The sequence below is a fragment of the Eriocheir sinensis genome, chromosome 55 (assembly GCF_024679095.1).
Source record: "Eriocheir sinensis breed Jianghai 21 chromosome 55, ASM2467909v1, whole genome shotgun sequence".
Lineage (NCBI taxonomy): Eukaryota > Metazoa > Arthropoda > Malacostraca > Decapoda > Varunidae > Eriocheir > Eriocheir sinensis.
The window spans coordinates 5546860-5565527 of record NC_066563.1 but is presented as its reverse complement, the minus strand read 5'-3'; the positions used below and the strand labels follow the sequence as shown (position 1 = coordinate 5565527).

The following is an 18668-nucleotide window of genomic DNA, read 5'->3' as shown; positions in this document are numbered from 1 at the left end:
CATTCATATCAAGAGTTCTTTTATGCTTTCTCATGCTTGTAATTCATTTGAGTTTTCCTTATACTTGTCTTGTATCTGAAGGTGTGAGAATCTATAGGTGAATAGAGCAAAGAGCAAACTGCATGTCCTCTCGCCATGGTAGTTCAGTCATTGAATTTCTCACTTTCGTTTTCTGATATCAGGAATAATAATGCGCTCCTTAAAGACCGAACCAGGACTCAAAATAACGAAGCTCTTATCGAGAAAAACGAAGCCTTTATTTTCATTCCTCAGTCAGGTGATGAATCCATTGCTAAAGCTTTCCTAAGATGGTTTCCGAGACACAACAGGGACTAAAAATGTCATAGTCTATCATATTATAACATTTAACTGAGGAGAATCGAATGGAATCGTTGAAGTTCGGGGTCATGAAGCAGTAGTACCGAGTCGCGCTTCGAACCGGACGAGACTCCCTTGGACCTGCCTAAGGCCTAATCACTGTTGAGACTGATGGTGGCTGGACGCGCGTAATCAAGTGGTCTGTTGGCCTTCCACTGTGCCTCCAAATTCAGCACAAGGTAAGTTTCTCTATTTTGCTAAACGAACATTTGAAGAGAACATGATTTAAGGGAGCGTACTTATCAGAAACACGATAGAGAGCTCTGTTATAGTCCGGTTAACAAATTCAGTCTCCGGCATCTAATTTAGCCATTCATATGCGGGCAGGTTTGAAGAGAACTTGACTTTGGGGATGGAGCGCAGTTTTATGGAACTCCACAGATAGGCTTAACAAATTTGAGCTCTCGTAATATTTTGAGCCATGCATAAAATTAAATCAGGTTTGAAGAGAACTTAACTTGGGGGATGGAGCGCAGTTTTATGGAACTCCACAGATAGGCTTAACAAATTTGAGCTCTCGTAATATATTGACCCATGCATAAAATTAGGTCAGGTTTGAAGAGAACTTGACTTAGGAGATGCAGTGCACTTCTTAGGACTTCACAGAGAGGCATAGTGCAATAGTCTTGTTAACAGATTCATACTCTCGTAATATATTGAGCAGTACATATGAGGTAAGTTTTGAAGAGAACTTGACTTAGCCCTACTGAAAGGCCTCCAGAATGGTTATCGTGCTTTGGTAACTGACATTATCGATCTATGTGAGGTCAAATATAAGGAATTAATCTAACATTTTTTTATTTATTTCTTGCCTTCGTTTTGCTATATCAGGAGTTATAGGTGGCGCCTTAACTATATATAGGGACCCAACCATGCAGTAGCTATACCCAGATTGACGAACCACTTAATGAGAAAACCGAAGCACTTGTTAATTTCTTGCCTTCGTTTTGTTAAATCAGAAGTTATAAAGAACGACATAGATATTGACTCAACCAGGACTCGGCTCTATTGGCGAAGCACTTGTCGAGAAACCGAAGTATTTGTCGAGAAACCGAAACACTTGTTAGTAGGTTAATAGTTGGAAAGGTTAGTAGGTGATAGTTTATAGAGATATACTAGTTAGATAGGAAGTTAGATTAGTTAGGATTTGCATTTTTATTGTAGGTACTATTGTTATTTAATATGTTTGAGGCAGGTTTGACAGGTGTACTAAGATAAAGAGGTCATTTCTTTTGTATTGTTGCTTAATAATTAATAGGTGCAACATACTGACAGACGTCCCAAGGAACTTAAGACTGCCACTTGACTCCTGAACGTGCCAGATTGTCGTACTCAGAATTCTGTGTTTGCCTATTTCCGACCCAAAAGCTGCTCACCACCCAAATAACTGCCTTCATATATAGTTATCGTTAAAATGGTTAATTATATGTGTTTCTTGGCAATAGTTATGGGCGAGAAACCGGTAAATACGATCCTTTGAGTACGATAATCTGCCACTTGACTCTTGACAGGCCGCCCCACGTAAACACCGCCACGCCGCCACGTCCCCAGCTGAGGCTTTCCCCGGCGGCCGCTCCTTGCCCACGCCTCCCCCTGTGGCCTTCCCCGGGTGTGATTTCGTCCCGTACCCTTCCAGGCCTTCACCAGGGTAAGCTGTAAACCCCCTTGACCACCCCGGCAGGCAGTGACGGTGTGTGTGTGTGTGTGTGTGTGTGTGTGCACCTGTCAATGACCCGTGGCAGGCATACCCCGCCCCCTTATCTTTTGACATTGGTTTCCTTTCCCATGTAATTTATCCGTTGGTCAGTTGAGATTCGTTATATTCACGCACCCATGTCTCACTCACTGCCTTACGAAGTACTCTGCTGTTGTCATGTATGTCTTTACTAACTTTCCTAACTCCCGGAAAACTGTAGGAAAGTGTTATGATAAAAACGTATGTGAAAATAGCGAGGAAAGTTGTGTTCGAACCCTCTGGGCTGCGGGAGGCTGAGGACTTGAGCCACCACCGGCACCAGCTGGGCGAGCATCTTGGTCAGATCTTATAAGAGTTTGATTAATTTGCCACATGGTTTGGTTGTTCTTTGGGTGTCTTGTTTGGATTGATTGTTTTGACTGGGTATTGAAAATTAGTAGTTGTCCGTGCCATCTTGTGATGTCATATTAGCCAACCATCTGACCATCTTCATGAAAATTCATCAGCTGCAGTTTTGGTTGGAGACATCACACAGTTTTTGGATGGGTCGTGTCCCCATCCAGGTAAGGAATTCAGGTAAGCCAAATGTGGAGACACAGGGTGGTCAAGGGAGTTGTTAAGAGGGTCATGTATATTCACCTGTCTTTTATGCTACTAAAGGAGGGTTGAGAGGGGCAAAGCTCCCTCCCATAGATAAGAGCCCATTGAATTTTAGCTGTGGTGAGCTGTGGGTTTTGGCTGCCGTGGAACTCTGTGGGCTATTCCTTTGCCCGTGGCTGCATCAGTTCCCCCACACATTTTGTGGTTATTCTTACAGTTGTTTTGATCTCTACACTATTTCCAGTGGTTTTCCAGGAGGTTAGGAGGATACCTGTTTGACAACAGAGGAGCAGTTGGTTCAGTAAACAAGATATTGGAAAATTGATAAAACCAATCTTTACCCATTAACCCTCTTGCGCACGGGTAAAAGGTCCTGGCGCACGATGATGCGAAACGCGTCATAAAAGTTAAAAAAATTGATTGAAAATTAAGTTTTCGGTGAAATTGCGTCAAATTTGGGAGCGCCATTTGTTGGGATAAGTTTCTTAATGGTAACACATGGCAACCTTTCTAAGGAGCGTAGATGAGGAATGTGGAGCAATTTTTAATTATTAGCCTACTCTGACGGGAGAGGAAAAAAATACAGTTTTCTTGGTGTAACTCGAGAACTAACATGCGTATGAGGATTTTGAGGATACCATAAGAATCCTCACTAAATTCCACTTCGAAACATATATTCTGTTAAAAAAGTTGGCCCACAAAAATTGGAGCTAGCAAGTGGGGAAGAGTTGGTACTTAGGATTTATTGTCTCCAATACTCTATATGGAGACTTGAAACAAGTTTGTATTGTTTATATATATATTTTCCTCTATTTTTATTTGTGCGTGCTCTAGTACAAGTCTATGAAGCCATTGATACCAAATTTATTGGAGTACGATATATCTGTGAATGTAAATACGTCCAGGAATGTTGAGTATCGCGGTGGCAAAAAAAAGGCCGGTCGGGCCTGAGAAATGCATTATGAGTGAAACAGAAACTTATTGGAAACTTACGGTGTGCGAGAGGGTTAATCTTCTAAAATGTTATAGAAGCAACGTATGGCAGGATTTTCTAGCCAAGGCAATACAATAACGTTTTAAAACCATACTTTTGGGACTGGTGATTAATTCGCTGCATACAAGGATAGATGTTTGATAACCATCCTGCATCTGTTGTATCAAATGCTTCTTCCTCCAGTATATGTTTGCTAGAGTTCACTCACAATAGTAATTTATTCCCACTAATATAGTAACCTCTTGCCACTTGATTTGTGGAGAGATACACTTATCAAGTGTACGATAAACTTACTTAACTTAATTTATAGTAACCTGTATCTGCTAAAATAATAATTTTATACAATCAATTTTTGTTAAATTTGATCAGGGCTCAAGTCAACCCATTCTACAGTAAAGGGTTGGTGCTATGGCCCAGATTTCATTGTTCCTCCATCAACCCTAACATAGCAGTCGCCTTTCCCCTGCTGCTACAGTTTCTTGTCTTGCAGTGGTGGAAACAAAATGCGTCAACTAAAGGGAAAGGTAAAAGAAACGGCAAAAGAAAGAAAGGAAAGGAAGAAAGAATTTATGGAGAACAAGGATAAAGCATTCACCATTGCCCTGCCAGTGCTGGGAGTCATCTTCCTCCTCATTGCCCTCCTGGTGTACTTCAAGACCAGACCAAAAGATATGGAGCTCTAAAGCCACCCTTGAGACCATCCCTCCCCATCATGAACGGAGTAAAGGTACAGATATAATTGTATGAGACCAAATGTATCAGTGATCAACATTTTGAATCTATCTCCTTATCCAGGATTGATGCAGAAATCCACCTCACATGAAGAGAGTGCATTATAAAGCCCTTTGATACCTATCGGGTGCCTTTGATGAAATGGCGAATATTTTTCTGTGAAGTTAGTGAAGCCTGCCCTGCTCCAATCTAAAGTAAGGCACAAGTCTCGCATCATGATTGTTTGCTGTTAATATTGATTATAGATATTTATATATATATTTATATGATAAAAATATGTAAGATTTTAACATTTGAAGAAAGGGATTTAAGAAACTTGAAAATGGAATGGCTGGCAAAATCTGGTGCCTTAGTTCACTGATCCTATTGATTAGAACAGTTGATATACTGCTTACTAATATGAATGATTAATACAGTAATAAAGTATGAATCATTACTTTTACTTGGCATTGTGTAGTAATCTGGAAATAGCAGAGGAAATACCTACCTAACTGTTCATGTTTAAAATAGTCTAAATGCGCATAAAACAAAGTGATTACGGTACTGAATAGCTATATATTTTTGATGTTAGAATGGAAACTCAACTTTGTCAAGAATGACTGTTTTGTATTAAGCTTGATAAGTGGTAAATGCTACTTGAGTATTCAGATTCAGTATTAATAGAAATTTTGTTTATTGATATCTGTATTATAAGCATTACTTATTGTTATTGATATTCAGAGGTTTAGTTGTCGTTAGTCGCACAATTTGTGGAGAAGTAGCGAACTCAAACGTTTCATTGAAAAGTGCTAATGATTTGCATCCATTTAGTTAGTCTTGCCCATAAACTTAAATTTACTACTTAGTGTTCTCATGTCTTTTACTGAAATATGAATTATGAACGTTTGGCATTATTTTCATATATTTACACTAGTGAAAGAGGCACCATAATGTAGGGACTCTGTTAAGAGCCTTGGCATAGACTACTTGCTCATTCTTCAACTTGTATGCTATCCTATTACTAAGTTGATGCTTGACACAGGTTTAAGATACAGCTGATGTTGTGCTCTAGGTGCTTGTCTCCAGACCTCAATGGCCATGCTTGTTATCAATATTGTTGTTTCTGTAAGGGTGAAGGAAACTTAGGTGTGTGGGTTTTAATAGTAGGAAATGTGAAACCAGTTTAGCTATGCCACTAAGCACACGAAGGAGGCAGTTTTCTCACTTAGAGGGTGGAGTGACTGATCTGATCACTAGCAAAAGTTCTTATATACAGTTGCAGACAAAGAAAGTAAATCTACTCCATCTCAGTCAGTGACACTGGCCTTTGAGCCTATAGCAGGAAACTACCGTTACCCTGGGACACAAGGCTGGTGTGACATCTGGGTTACCACAGTTCACCATTCCCAGGTACCCATTTCTTGACCAGTCCTAAGGGAGGATGAGCACCTGGTTGGGCTGTGCACAAACTCTCCAAGCCGGTATTCAAACCCAGACCCACGGACTCATAGCCAGGTGTGCTAACCACTTCACCATGATGGTGGATCTGTATTTTTGTCTGGAACTGTATCCAAGATTACTGTGCAGTTATCAGGGTTTATCTTTTATTGCAAGATGTTTGAAGTTAATACTAGTTGTTTGTTTTGAGTGTTTGTTTGAAAAAGGAGTGTAGTTATTACTAATCAACTTCTCCCCCTCAAGCCCCAACTGATGAGTAATGAAAATCATTTGTCATGCACAAGGGAGCTGTGCTTCATGGCAGACGATGATTTTTGTACCAATGGTGCTGTAAACCTACCCTCCCATGGTTTGTGTGTTATGGCACCATCTGTTTCTTTTCTTCTTACTTTGGTTGTGAAGACTTCAGAAGACATCAGCTTTCACCAGTTGTCTGTATACTAATGCCCAAAGACATTGTTCACATGGATGATTTTCTTTTAATATTTGAACACTTAATTTTAATTTGATTTGATTTTTATTTTGTTAAATATATCCATGTACATTTTGATGAAACTATGATTGGCTTAATAACTTGAAACAAGCCTAGTTAAAGATTTTATTTAAATCCATCTCTTTCATTGATATATTTTATCTCATCTCATAAGCTAAACAATAATAAAATTCAGATTAAAAACTAAATATTTACAGATCAACAAATATTTTTGTATACGTTGCAGTCACTCATAAAGCTGTATTTTTCAGGGAGGTAATGAACCTGTCATTTTTTATAAATATATTTTCTCAAACAAAATATTTTTTTAACACCTGATTCACACTTTCAATAATACCAGTATTTATTCCAGGAACTTGTCCTTCATATTAGCAATAAGGCATTTAGATATCACTAGCTAGAAGATCACCCAGTGGGTTCCTGCTTTCAACAACACCCTGGGTCAAGTGGTCTCTGGAGCAACACCTTGACTCGCTGTGAGGTGAGGAGCTTGGTAAAGTTATTCACCATTCATCGTAGTATAACTAAATCAGGCAAACAAAAACCCTAGTTTCCATAAATTGCTTGATATATTTGTATACGTGTAAACTATATGCAAGTTGGTATCTCAATTTTTATAGTGTATGTTGCAGTGTATTTTTACTTTACAAGAATATAGGTTTCATGGAAATGTCACATATACTGAAATTTAGATTAATTTGATATTACCATATGGATTAATAGTAATTTAAGGAGTTATTTCTTATTCAACACTATTATTTCATCCTTTACTGCAGCAGTCCATTCACTTCAACTGAATCCCTCCCAACAGTGGCTGCATCCCTGCCTGAGTAAATAAGGAAGCTGCTGTGGATTGTCTCTGCTGCACAACACAAACGTTATGTTCAGAAAATATTCATTTCTTACCTGCTACACAAGATGAGCAAATTTTGTTGATAGCATTGGATCAAGTAATGATTATATGACTATAACACAATTTCCAAAATTTGATTAATGTAAAAAAGTAATTTTGAGGAGTATAAATCAGAATATAACTCAATATTTGTACTACCTTCCCCACCTCCTCTTCTATTGCTTTTTATCTAAAATTTAAAAGTACCATCATATTTAGGATGATTTTATATTCAAGTTCAAACTTTTTATTCAAAATATTTATTCCATAATTACCCAAAATATTAATAAATAAAAAGTGTTATAAAGATCAAATTTTGTTCCCTGAATTCTACTTGCTGTAATTACGTTTTTTTGCCCTATCGAGTTTTGAAAATTGTGTTATAGTGAACACAACTTGAACTAGTGTGTTCGACGCCTGAGACAGCAGACACCCCGCCCACCAAAAGCCAATAATAAGCAGCGTCCTTACTTGCTCAAGTAGGAGCTAGGGATCCAGCTTCCATGAATGGACAATAGTCCACTGTAGGGACAAAGGGCTTCCCAAACATTCTTCACCTGTCAAAGTCAACATATCCTATCCTACTCTGGTAAACACTTGAAATTCATCTTTCAACCTTGGTTGTCTAGCTACATTTCAGAATCATGGGGAATATACGGTTGGGGGTACACAGCTTCCCCCTCCCTCTGACGATATTCTCAAGGATCCCTCCAAGCAAGTCTCCATGCAGGCCACCTCATTCCCAGGAACTCGAGGCAGGATCTATGGACTTGGTCAAGCTAAGAGCTTTGTGGGTGCCCCCTTGACCTACTTCACATGAGATTGTTTCTTATAGAAACAAGTAAGTGGATAGGTTCAACTTTTTGGTAGCATGCCTTATGTCCTTAAATTTGGAGTTGGCATTCATGGACTATGCAGGTACCAAGCCTTGATTCAGTCTCACCGAGTCATTACTCCAATTATTCCAAGAGACCGAAGAATCTAGGCCTATTACCTGCATAGTCTGTGAACACCAACACTGGCTATGGACATGTGAGACACCACCAGGGTACTGAGTGGATGAGGGCAAAGGGATGCCCACAAAGACTGGGGTTTGAACAAATTGTGGATCCCATTTTGAGGTACTCAGGATGATGGGAAGGAGGCCTGCATGGAGACTTGCTGAAAGGGACCCCTGGGGGGGTCTCTCTCTCTCTCTCTCTCTCTCATTAATACCGACTCCCATGTATATGAAATCCTTTCTGGGTCGGACATCCACAAGTCTGTGATCCACGTCCAAATCAGTATTGGTGAATATATAATCAAACATAGGAAAAGTCCAAGAAGCCTCCACTGACCTTATCAAAGCTATTGCCTGACAGTAATTGCAACTTTTCTTTCCTGTCCTGTCCTGCCTCAAAATATAAACTTAGAAATGTAGTTGTGCAAGAATGACAATGCCATGGATATGGATCACAGACAAATGGATGTCCAACCTTACACGACTTTTCAACAAACCCAAGTTAATATATAATGCAGACTGCATCTTACAAAAAAACTCTGTTGTTTGCCTGATATAAATACACAAAGAATGGTGAATAGATAAATCAATGACCTCACACTAGGGCTAAAAAAGGTTGCTGCTCTTGAAGGAACTTGTGGAGTTATTTAAATTAGCTAATTCCCTTAGCTCATGCCAAAATTTTATCTTGTCAATACCTTTTCAGCTATATTACTTAATATCACATAAATGTGTAAATATAGATTACGCATTTGTATTTAACTATTTACAGAAACTGTGGAATGTTTAGTTTGTTTGATATAGCTATACAGAATGATGGAAAAGCAACTTGATGGAACAACTTCTTGAATGGTGAAACTGGATTGAGTACTGTTGATGGCAGGCACTGCATCACTTAAGCTGATATTCTGGCAAGTGTTTTCTTATTAATGAAAATAATCAGGATGCTAATGCAGTAAATATGCCAAAACCTGCAAGACTTCCATGCCCAGGAACTTGATTGATATTATCAAAGAAGTTTACCCTCCCCAACAATACCTAAACAACAAAAACCCAGTGCATAAATAACCATAGCTAAATGACCTGACTGAGGCTGTTGCTTTATACTTACTACAAAAAAGATGCAAAATACAAAAACAATTGAGGCATAAGTCTAGAATCACTGCTATGAAAGGAGAGTCTTGACTGTTTCTGGGTCACGGGGCAGGAGGGAGCTGGGGTCTGTGTAGCCATGGTTGGGGTCATGGACTATCTCGTGCAGCTTCTTGTACACCATGCACACTGCCTCTGCCGTGCGCTGCTGAAGTGTGCGTCGGAAGGAAGAGGCGAGCAGCAGCCTGGTGTGGGGCAGCATGAGGTGGTCAGGAGCGGCTAAGAATCCATCCAGTTTAGTCTGCAAGATAAATATATTTCTGATGTATGTCATTGGTGCTAGGATGCAGAATGGTTGCAATATAATCAGTTGACCAAATACAGAGGTGGATACATTTCCCTTCTTGCCACCCTTTGCCTGCCTTGTGGTTAACCTTCTCTTCAGTCTGATATCCACCTCTTATTTATGAACATGAAACCCTGACATGACTGCTCAATAAATTACACTTAATAGTTTGAATATTAACAGATAGAAGGGTTCCAGATTATATCATTGCATTTGAAGGTTTTGCATGAATACATAGGGTATGTACAAGTACACAGCATCAGATTCTTTACATGCTACCATGACAGTTTATAAATAATCTTAGGTAATTCAGTATCAACCAAATATTTTACACCATTCCTGCATGTCAAAAACAATGCTCAGCCTGTAGAAACTTCCTTCTTTTACCTCTTAACATGTTAACTATGACCGTATAAAGGATGTGCCATTAACTATTCAGTCATTATCCGTCACTTGTAACATTGTGATAAAAGGATATATGGTTGCATTTTTTTTCCACTGAGCAAATGTTGCCATAATGTAAGTACTGTTTTTGACACTGCTGCTAGAATAGATGTGTTACCATGAACGCCTGTATGGCCAGAGGTTGACACGAAGGGTGTTGTGAGAGAGGGGTGGAGGGCGGGTTGGTCACCAGGGGGTACATGGAGGCCACCCCTATGCTATGACACACTCCGTTGATCTGCTCCTGGGTCAAGGTGTCCAGCTGTGCATCGATCTGGCCCTGGAAAAAGGAAACGGCAACTTTATTACTGTAAGGTAAGCTGATGAGCAATGATTTGTCATAAAGAAACACACCAGCTCAATAAAGGTGGGCCAAATTGACAGTCCAACACAGTCATTGTAAGCGCCCAAACCAAACTATATCTCCACAATGATCAGTTGTTTCTACTAGATACTAAAGAGATTTCCTGTGTGGTTTCCTAAAATTTTCTCCTTTTTATATCAACGCCAAGCGAGGAATTTTCGTCGTATTCTGTGTTTGGTTGGGGAGCTTACAAACTTGCTGTATTGAAGTGTAAAACTGGCCCTATATTACCGAAGAGAGGAGAGCTATAGTAAAACCATTTCAAATAGTCTGTTGGGACATTGGATTACAAGGATCCTATCCACCACTCTGCTCTGCCACACAGTCCCAACACCCATCTCTTCCTCTCGTATATTAGCTATAGGTAACATATGAGAGGAAAAATATGTGTTGGGACTGTATGGCAGAGCAGAGGGGAGGAAACGACCTGCAGAAGCCAGCGCCTCAATGGACTTTATGAAATGGTTCGACTATAATGGAAAAGGCTTATGATTGCAAGATGAGAGAGTGCAGTTTCACATTATAGACCAATACATAGCAGAGCAGATGATGATGATGAGCTGGATACAGAAAAAGGGAGTAGATGTACCTGGATCATTTCTAACTTCTCTCCTGTGGTGTGAAGGAGGGAGAGTGTGGAGTGAAGCTGGTGGAAGCAGTTCAGAAGGTAGACGGCAGACTCCACAGCACCCAGCCCTGAGGCGCTCTCACTCACAGCATTCATCAGAGGGTCCACTACACAGCTTACAATCTGGAGGAGCGTCAATGTTGTGATGAGATGGATACATTTTAGGTGGAAACTTTAAAACTGATTATCTGTACATCAGGTTTGAGTGCGGTATTTCAAGGTTATAGATAGTGAATATATCGTACAGTGCTTGGGGCAGATGAGTAAAAAGTACATATTTCTTGTAAGCAAGATAAAATAACAAGAATAATGTGGTCTGTCCAAGCATGTATAAGCTAGAAAGGTCCTGATCCAAGTAAAAATCGAACAGATGACAAAACAAATCTTTAGAATAGGCCTCAAAGTAAACAGTTAATACAAAAATGCCAAGGCCACAGTGTCAAGGGTTTACCACTACACCTCCAGTAACCCACATGACCACCTGCCAAACTTACCTGCTTAAAGTCGTGCTGGGCGTCGTCGGCCACGGTGGCGGCGGTGATGACCTCCGTGAGCAGGCTGAGGGTGCGCGCCACGCCGGGGGTGGGCGATAGGGTCTCCCCCGGTGGCTCAATCCTTTCACTTACATGACTCACCTGTGACCGCAAGTATCAAGAGTAAATAAATCTAACAATATGAGATATATAAATTACTCAAGCACCTTCATCCTTAGTTAAAATTCTACTGATAACATCCAGGCGATAATTTAAGAAGTGATGCATTTTCATTCCTCCTTACCTCTACAAATCATCAAAATCTAGCTTTCACGGTTTCTTATCTTTTTATTGTGAGGTTAGACTGTCCTACTGTATCAAGTGATTTGTCTGCCAAGAAGATTGTAAGAACCTGGACAAGCAAATGTCCTGAAAACAGAGTAATGTTATAGCCAGAAATAATAACTATCAATTCATTTAATTCCCTTGTATCATTTATATTTCTTCTCACCTGACTCTGAAGGGCAGAAATGAACATCTTGTAGCTCAGCTGGTGCAGCTCATCCAGGGTGGCCACCAGCAGGCCCCCATCTGTCACCTGCAAGAGGAACAGGAAGATCAAGTACACAGTGGATCGAGAAAAAGGTTGACAGATAAGGAAGAAAGAGGTTAACATTGCAGTTTAATTGTTTTTCCCACTGAAACCTGTTCTTTAACCTTCATATCAAAAACATGAGAAGTAAAGGAATAAATATTTTGAACCTGTATACTATAATAAAAAGCTCAATACATACAAAGACTGGTTTAAGATCTCTAAGGAAACATCAGGCACTACTATACTGAACTTAAGGATGATGAAACCTTACTAACCTTTCTGTAAAATAATAAAAATTACCACTATGAACCTGATTTGATTCAGATGATATTTGTTCTCAAAATCCCAAGATAGCATCAAATATTATACATTGCTGGGTATAGAAGGAATGAAATGGATGCGTAACAAAGCAGTGGACAAACAATTACCTGCATAATGGTGTTGTGGTAGAATCTGAGGAGGTTGCTGATCTTGTACAGCATGACGGGCTTCTTCCCTCCCTCCCGCCGCTGGTCCGTCACAATCATCTGCTCTATTCTTGTCCTCAGGGGCCGACACACACTCTCGGACACATTGGCCACGGTTGTTCTAGTCTGCTCTGAGGGATCTGTGGAGAAAGAGCATACTGAGTGTCCTGCATGATGCTCTTTGTGGCACAGAAAGGGTTGCAAAGGGTGGGAAGGTTTCTGGAAAAATAGAAACTTTCCAAGGAAAGTTTCCGGGAATTTTCAATTTTTTCACGTGTATTTGTATTAATAAACAAATCAATTTTGGTTGATATAACTATTTAATCAATTTGTATAGAAAGTCTCATTAGTAAGAAAGCATATATGAATTTTCTGAGTCAAGACCTGTAGTGTTTGTTTTGGTTTTGATAGGTTATGTTTTGCATATCTTCAAACACATGACAGCCAGCACCTTATGGTATAAATCAACAAAGAATGACCTCACTTTGTTGTGTAGAAAGTCTCATTAGTAAGGAAGCATATATGATTTTTTTAAGTCAAGACCCTTAGTAACTGTTTGGGGTTTTGTTAGATTAGGTTAAGTTTAAGGTATATTCAAACAGTGACAGCCAGCACCAAAGAATGACCTCACTTTGTTGTATAGAAAGTCTCATCAGTAAGAAAGCATATATGAATTTTCTGAGTCAAGACCTCTAGTAACTGTTTGGGGTTTTGTCACGTTAAGGTAAAGTTTAGTGTATCTTCAAAACATGATAGCCACCACCTTATGGTATAAATCAACAAAGAATGACCTTACTTTGTTGTATAGAAAGTCTCATTAGTAAGGAAGCATATATAAAGTTTCTGAGTCAAGACCTATAATAACTGTTTGGGGTTATGTTAGGTTAGGTTTGGTTAACGGGAGGGCAGCATGTGCCTCAATAGGCGTCACTTAAACAATCCTAACTGCATCACCACCAGGCTAAGAGACATTCATTAACAGTCCCCTAAAACTGAAGTCTAATGGGGCAACAATAACCTCAGCCAAAAAAAAAGCCCAAAGGCACCACAGGCAAACTAGTAAATTTTTCTTTATCCTCAAAATTCTCGAAATTCCCATGGAAAGTTTTCCAGTTCAAAATTCCTGGGAATTTTACAGCCCTAGGCACACACTGACACCATATGAAGTCAGAGGCATGCATGATTTGTTACACATTGCTTTGGTAATCATCCACCTATGATATTAATAATGGCCTGGGACAGTTCACTGTCTATGGGATAACCAATTGTGCAACAGAACCTCTACATAAAAGCAAATAGATAAAAAACATAAATAAAAACATGGTCACAAGGATCGCTGCACTCACCCAGGTTGGTACATTTGGCAAAGAGAGTCTGGGCTGCCTCCCGCTCAGATGGCAGGGCCTGATGCACCCATGCCAGCATGTCCCCCACATAGCGCAGTGGGTCATGGGCTTGCAGCTCTATGGGTCGGGGTGCTCCGCCTGGACCCCCGATAGTGAGGGCGTCCAGGAACCCTCGCACCAGCCACCCGCGCCGCACCACCACCCACTCCTCAACAACCAGGCTGAAGAGGGGAAGGATTTACATCTCCTGAATAGTAAAAATTATCCACCATTATAACACCCTGGATTGCTCCTCCACAGTAATTTGAGATCCACATCCAGTTATTAAAAATAAATAAATAAATAAATAAATAAATATAAACAATAAACTGCCCAGGCCAGGACTCAAATCCAGGCTGGTGCATTTGTAGCTAGGCTTGCTAACCACTTCACCACAGAGGTGCTGAATAAGGTAACAGGGCACAAAAGTAAATGCATCAAACACATAAAATATTGCAAACATTTTGATGTCTATGAAATGAAAATGTCCTCACTTGAAAAGCACTGGTCTTTCCTGAAGAGCTGCCAAGGCCTGAGTGAGGAGGGGGGAGGGGTCAGGGGAGCGACACTGTGCCTGACACCAGCGGTAGAGCCTCTCAAGGCCCGCCTCTCGACAAACATTCATCTGCTCCATTACATCCAGGGCAGTCTTCTGGTGACCGGTCTGTGAGGGGAAAAGCAAAACTTATTAGCATTTATTTCTAGCTGTTGTGACTGAATATTTACTGGGTTGATGGATATCAAGTGCACATAATATTCATAAGGATTTATTTCCACAAAGATTTATCCATCAATGGCACAAGTGCTACAGAGGCTGAGATGAACAATACAGGATGGAAGGCTTTGGGATATGCTGCTAACCTTTTGAATATGTCTATTTATATTATTTGCCAGACTGCATTATAGCAGCTACATCACTGACCTGTAGAAGGTATTTGGTGTTGCTGCGTATTTTCTGAGTCTTGTCCAGGACCATGAAAAACTCTGGTGTGATTGGGGACTCCCGGGAAGAGCCCTTGATGACGGCCACCTCCTCCGGCGTCAGCTGGAAGCACTTCACAAAGGCTTCAGCAACTGTCTCCTGCATGTGCAGCTTATTGCTGTAAAAGTTGCCAAGCATCAGCGACTGAAAATAATCTTAGAACTGCTAGTATGTATATTTGTGTGGCAGATGAGTGATATTTGACATTTACACAGGTATCCCCAGACATCAGCATATTCACAAATTTGTGGGGCATCCTGTAAACATTAATGGTGCTATAGCAAGCATTTTTTGTAACTTCTTTTCTGCCCTTGAGCTGCCTCTTTTACTGTAAAAAAAAAAAAAAAAGATAAAATGACTGCTCTATTAAATGTGTGTCTTTTAGCTACATAATAAAATACTGTAAATATAATTTCTATGATCATCTATATACCTCTGATTTTGGAGGGAGTTGGTCTGGTGAATGAGGTGCCGAGTCTCTGACTTGGTTGCCTGCAGCCGTGTCTTCATGTCGACACACACCTCATTCATGGAACTCACTTCCTTGTAGATGTCATCCACAGCCTCTTTCACATCTCTGAGAGCAGCTACAAATTCCTGTGAGGACATAAACATCATTATCTACTGTTATTTGGATCCATATCTCCTATAGGTAAAAAGACAGAAGGCATAGACCATAATACAGGAGCAGCTTTAAACTAATTCTGGCTAAAAATAATAATGTTATTGACAATGGGCACTACATTGCTGTGACCACCTTTGCAATGTCCACTCCTACTAAGCAAGCTGCTCCAACCATATGATGTATATTTCTGGTATCTACCATTTTTACAATCATGTGTCATAAAGGCGTTGTAAGTTAAACAATAAAAAACATTCCCATACCTCGCTGATTCCAACACTTCGCTTCTCAATCTCCCCTCTGAGGTTCCTGCGGCTTCTAAGTGTGTTGTCCTTGAAGAAGGTGGAGAGTTCCTTGAGGGCGTCCACGGTGTCCTGCCGGCAAGAGTCAAGGAATCAGGGAACCAGGAAATGTTTGCTACCCTAGTGATGGCTTGAGGCAAGGGAGTTAGCATTCATAAAAGGGTGCCTCATCTCAGCTTTCTAACATGCCAGTCATAGTTATTTATTTAACATTAACATTATTGCAGTTGATAATTTCTTCTGGCAGTTAGTTCCATTCATTCACCACTTGAGAAAAATGGGTACGTATATAAATATTTCCTTAATTACTGCTTCCCATTTTTTTATATCAATTTAAGGTATAGATTTTTAGTTTATTTGGGTACTTTCATGCCTAATTTGTCTTTCAACTGTGTGATAAATTGACTTTTCAATGCCTGAGGTGCACCCGCAGACACCACACTCCCACCTGTGATCATCGGCCAGTGTAGTGGACCACCACCGCCCCATCCCGTCCCGTTGGCATATTTCCACCGGCCTACACCGCATGCTGCATAAATTTACACTAACCTAATTTAATGTAACCTGCCTAATGGGGAAGCTCCTCGTCCCCTTAACATTTAGGCTTCACTCCCCTCGATCCCCCCTTCAGTTTTCCAGAAGTCATATTTTACTGCACTGAATTCAGGGACCAAAAAAGGATCCATAAAGTATGAGCTTCGCAGGAGGTGGCGACCCCATCTTCAACATTAGCCATTGTTATTCATTTACACAACAAGAGGCCCTAAAACACTCAAATGAACTAAAAATCTATGAAGTGTGAGAAAACAACATTGAAACTAAGCAGCGGCAATGAAGGAAACTAATGAAGGAAACTAAGCAGCAGCAATGAAGGAAACTAAGGACGCTAATGAAGGAAACTAAGCAGCGGCAATGAAGGAAACTAACGAAGGAAAGGAAGGAAACTAAGCAGCGGCAATGAAGGAAAGGAAGGAAACTAAGCAGCGGCAATGAAGGAAAGGAAGGAAACTAAGCAGCGGCAATGAAGGAAAGGAAGGAAACTAAGCAATGAAGGAAAGGAAGGAAACTAAGAAGCAATGAAGGAAAGGAAGGAAGCAAAAGCGGCAATGAAGGAAAATGAAGGAAAGGAAGGAAGAAGGAAAGGAAGGAAACTAAGCAGCGGCAATGAAGGAAAGGAAGGAAACTAAGCAGCGGCAATGAAGGAAAGGAAGGAAACTAAGCAGCGGCAATGAAGGAAAGGAAGGAAACTAAGCAGCGGCAATGAAGGAAAGGAAGGAAACTAAGAAGCGGCAATGAAGGAAAGGAAGGAAACTAAGAAGCGGCAATGAAGGAAAGGAAGGAAACTAAGAAGCGGCAATGAAGGAAAGGAAGGAAACTAAGACGCGGCACTGAAGTAAATAAGCAAAAAGTTTTACCAAAGTTCCGGGTAGGTAGCTAGTGGCAAGTGGCACTCCAGGCAATGGCGACAACTATGGCAAGATTATATTCTCACCTTGTCATTTTCCAGGCGGGTCTCGAGGATCTTGTTGATTTTCCTGGCCAGGGGGTTGCTCTGTGGCTCCTTCTTGGCGGCGCTGTCAGGAGCTGCCTTCGTGTCAACCACCATCTTGTTTACGTCTCTTGGGCCGTCTCGGGCTGGGGAAGAACTTGGGAGCATATTTGACACGGCTTTTGTAGGAGTTTTAGGCATTTCCGGGGATAGTTTAATGGCCCTAGTGGTGGTTTAGCTCTTTATCTGTACCTTCTCGCTTGTTGTTTACCTGCAACAATAAACTATCAAACACCATCCCGTTGACGTCTCTTGTCCCGTCTCGCGCTGGGGACTTAACTTGGGAGCATATTTGACACGGTTTTTGTAGGACTTTGGGCATTTCCAGGGATAGTTTAATGGCGGCTTAGCTCTTTATCTGTACCATGAACCTAAAAAAAATGGATAATATTCTTTTCGCGCGCTGGGGACGAACCTGGGAGATATTTGACACGGCTTTTGTAGGAGTTCTGGGCATTTCCAGGGATAGTTTAATGGCCCTAGCTTCTTATCTGTACCATGAACCTAAAAAAACAAGGATAAAATTCTGTAGACAAGGTTTTCGCAGAAGTTTTGGGCAGTTTCATGGGTAGTTTTATGACCCTAATTCCTATACAGTACCATGAATCTAACCCCCCCCCCCACCCCACACACTCATTAGAATCTAAATGATCTCCTGTTTGGCTTTTGAAAATAGTTGATCTGAGGCGCCTATCGAAGCACACACATATTTAACGTCATTTATTTGTAGGAGTTAGGGGCATTTCCATGAGTATTTCAATGATCCTGGTGGTACTTTGACCCTTATATATTTTGTACTTTGAGCATAAAACATTCATTAGAAATCCTTCCTTTGTTCCTTAAACTTAAATCCTTCCTTTGTTCCGTAAACTTAAATCCTTCCTTTGTTCCGTAAACTTAAATCCTTCCTTTGTTCCGTAAACTTAAATCCTTCCTTTGTTCCGTAAACTTAAATCCTTCCTTTGTTCCGTAAACTTAAATCCTTCCTTTGTTCCTTAAACTTAAATCCTTCCTTTGTTCCTTAAACTTAAATCCTTCCTTTGTTCCTTAAACTTAAATTCGATAGGCCTACACTCCTTAATCTCTCTCTCTCTCTCTCTCTCTCTCTCTCTCTCTCTCTCTCTCTCTCTCTCTCTCTCTCTCTCTCTCTCTCTCTCTCTCTCTCTCTTTTAATTACACGCACAGTGGAATACAGAA

General features: G+C 40.5%; 1 protein-coding gene and 1 long non-coding RNA gene across 3 annotated transcripts; one reads left to right on the top strand and one right to left on the bottom strand.

The window, feature by feature from the left end:
* Positions 1-536: 536 nt before the first annotated feature.
* On the top strand, positions 537-6630 carry LOC126983963 (uncharacterized). Of its 2 annotated transcripts, none has more exons than XR_007736307.1 (4): positions 537-557; positions 1890-2026; positions 4159-4395; positions 5790-6630. It is a non-coding gene; the product is annotated as an uncharacterized LOC126983963 (long non-coding RNA). The 2 variants fall into 2 exon arrangements; XR_007736306.1 differs by lacking the exon at positions 537-557 and adding an exon at positions 1777-1795.
* Positions 6598-17574, bottom strand: LOC126983962 (conserved oligomeric Golgi complex subunit 6-like). Its single transcript, XM_050837232.1, has 12 exons — positions 17415-17574; positions 15884-15994; positions 15432-15595; positions 14939-15116; positions 14511-14680; positions 13978-14198; positions 12593-12771; positions 12081-12167; positions 11591-11731; positions 11058-11219; positions 10223-10384; positions 6598-9615 (listed from the first exon to the last, which is right to left on the bottom strand). The coding sequence occupies exons 1-12, from the start codon at positions 17526-17528 to the stop codon at positions 9388-9390; spliced, it is 1917 nt and encodes a 638-aa protein (XP_050693189.1). The 5' UTR covers positions 17529-17574; the 3' UTR covers positions 6598-9387.
* Between the last annotated feature and the right edge of the window lie 1094 nt (positions 17575-18668).

Bases quoted from the DNA above. Each gene is read 5' to 3' on its own strand.
- LOC126983962 (XM_050837232.1), bottom strand. From the start codon at position 17,528: ATGGTGGTTGACACGAAGGCAGCTCCTGACAGCGCCGCCAAGAAGGAG. The intron at 15,995-17,414 runs GTGAGAATATAA...TCTTGCCGGCAG, and splicing joins CCCGCCTGGAAAATGACAAG to GACACCGTGGACGCCCTCAA. The intron at 11,732-12,080 runs GTGAGAAGAAAT...TTGCGGTCACAG, and splicing joins TTTCTGCCCTTCAGAGTCAG to GTGAGTCATGTAAGTGAAAG.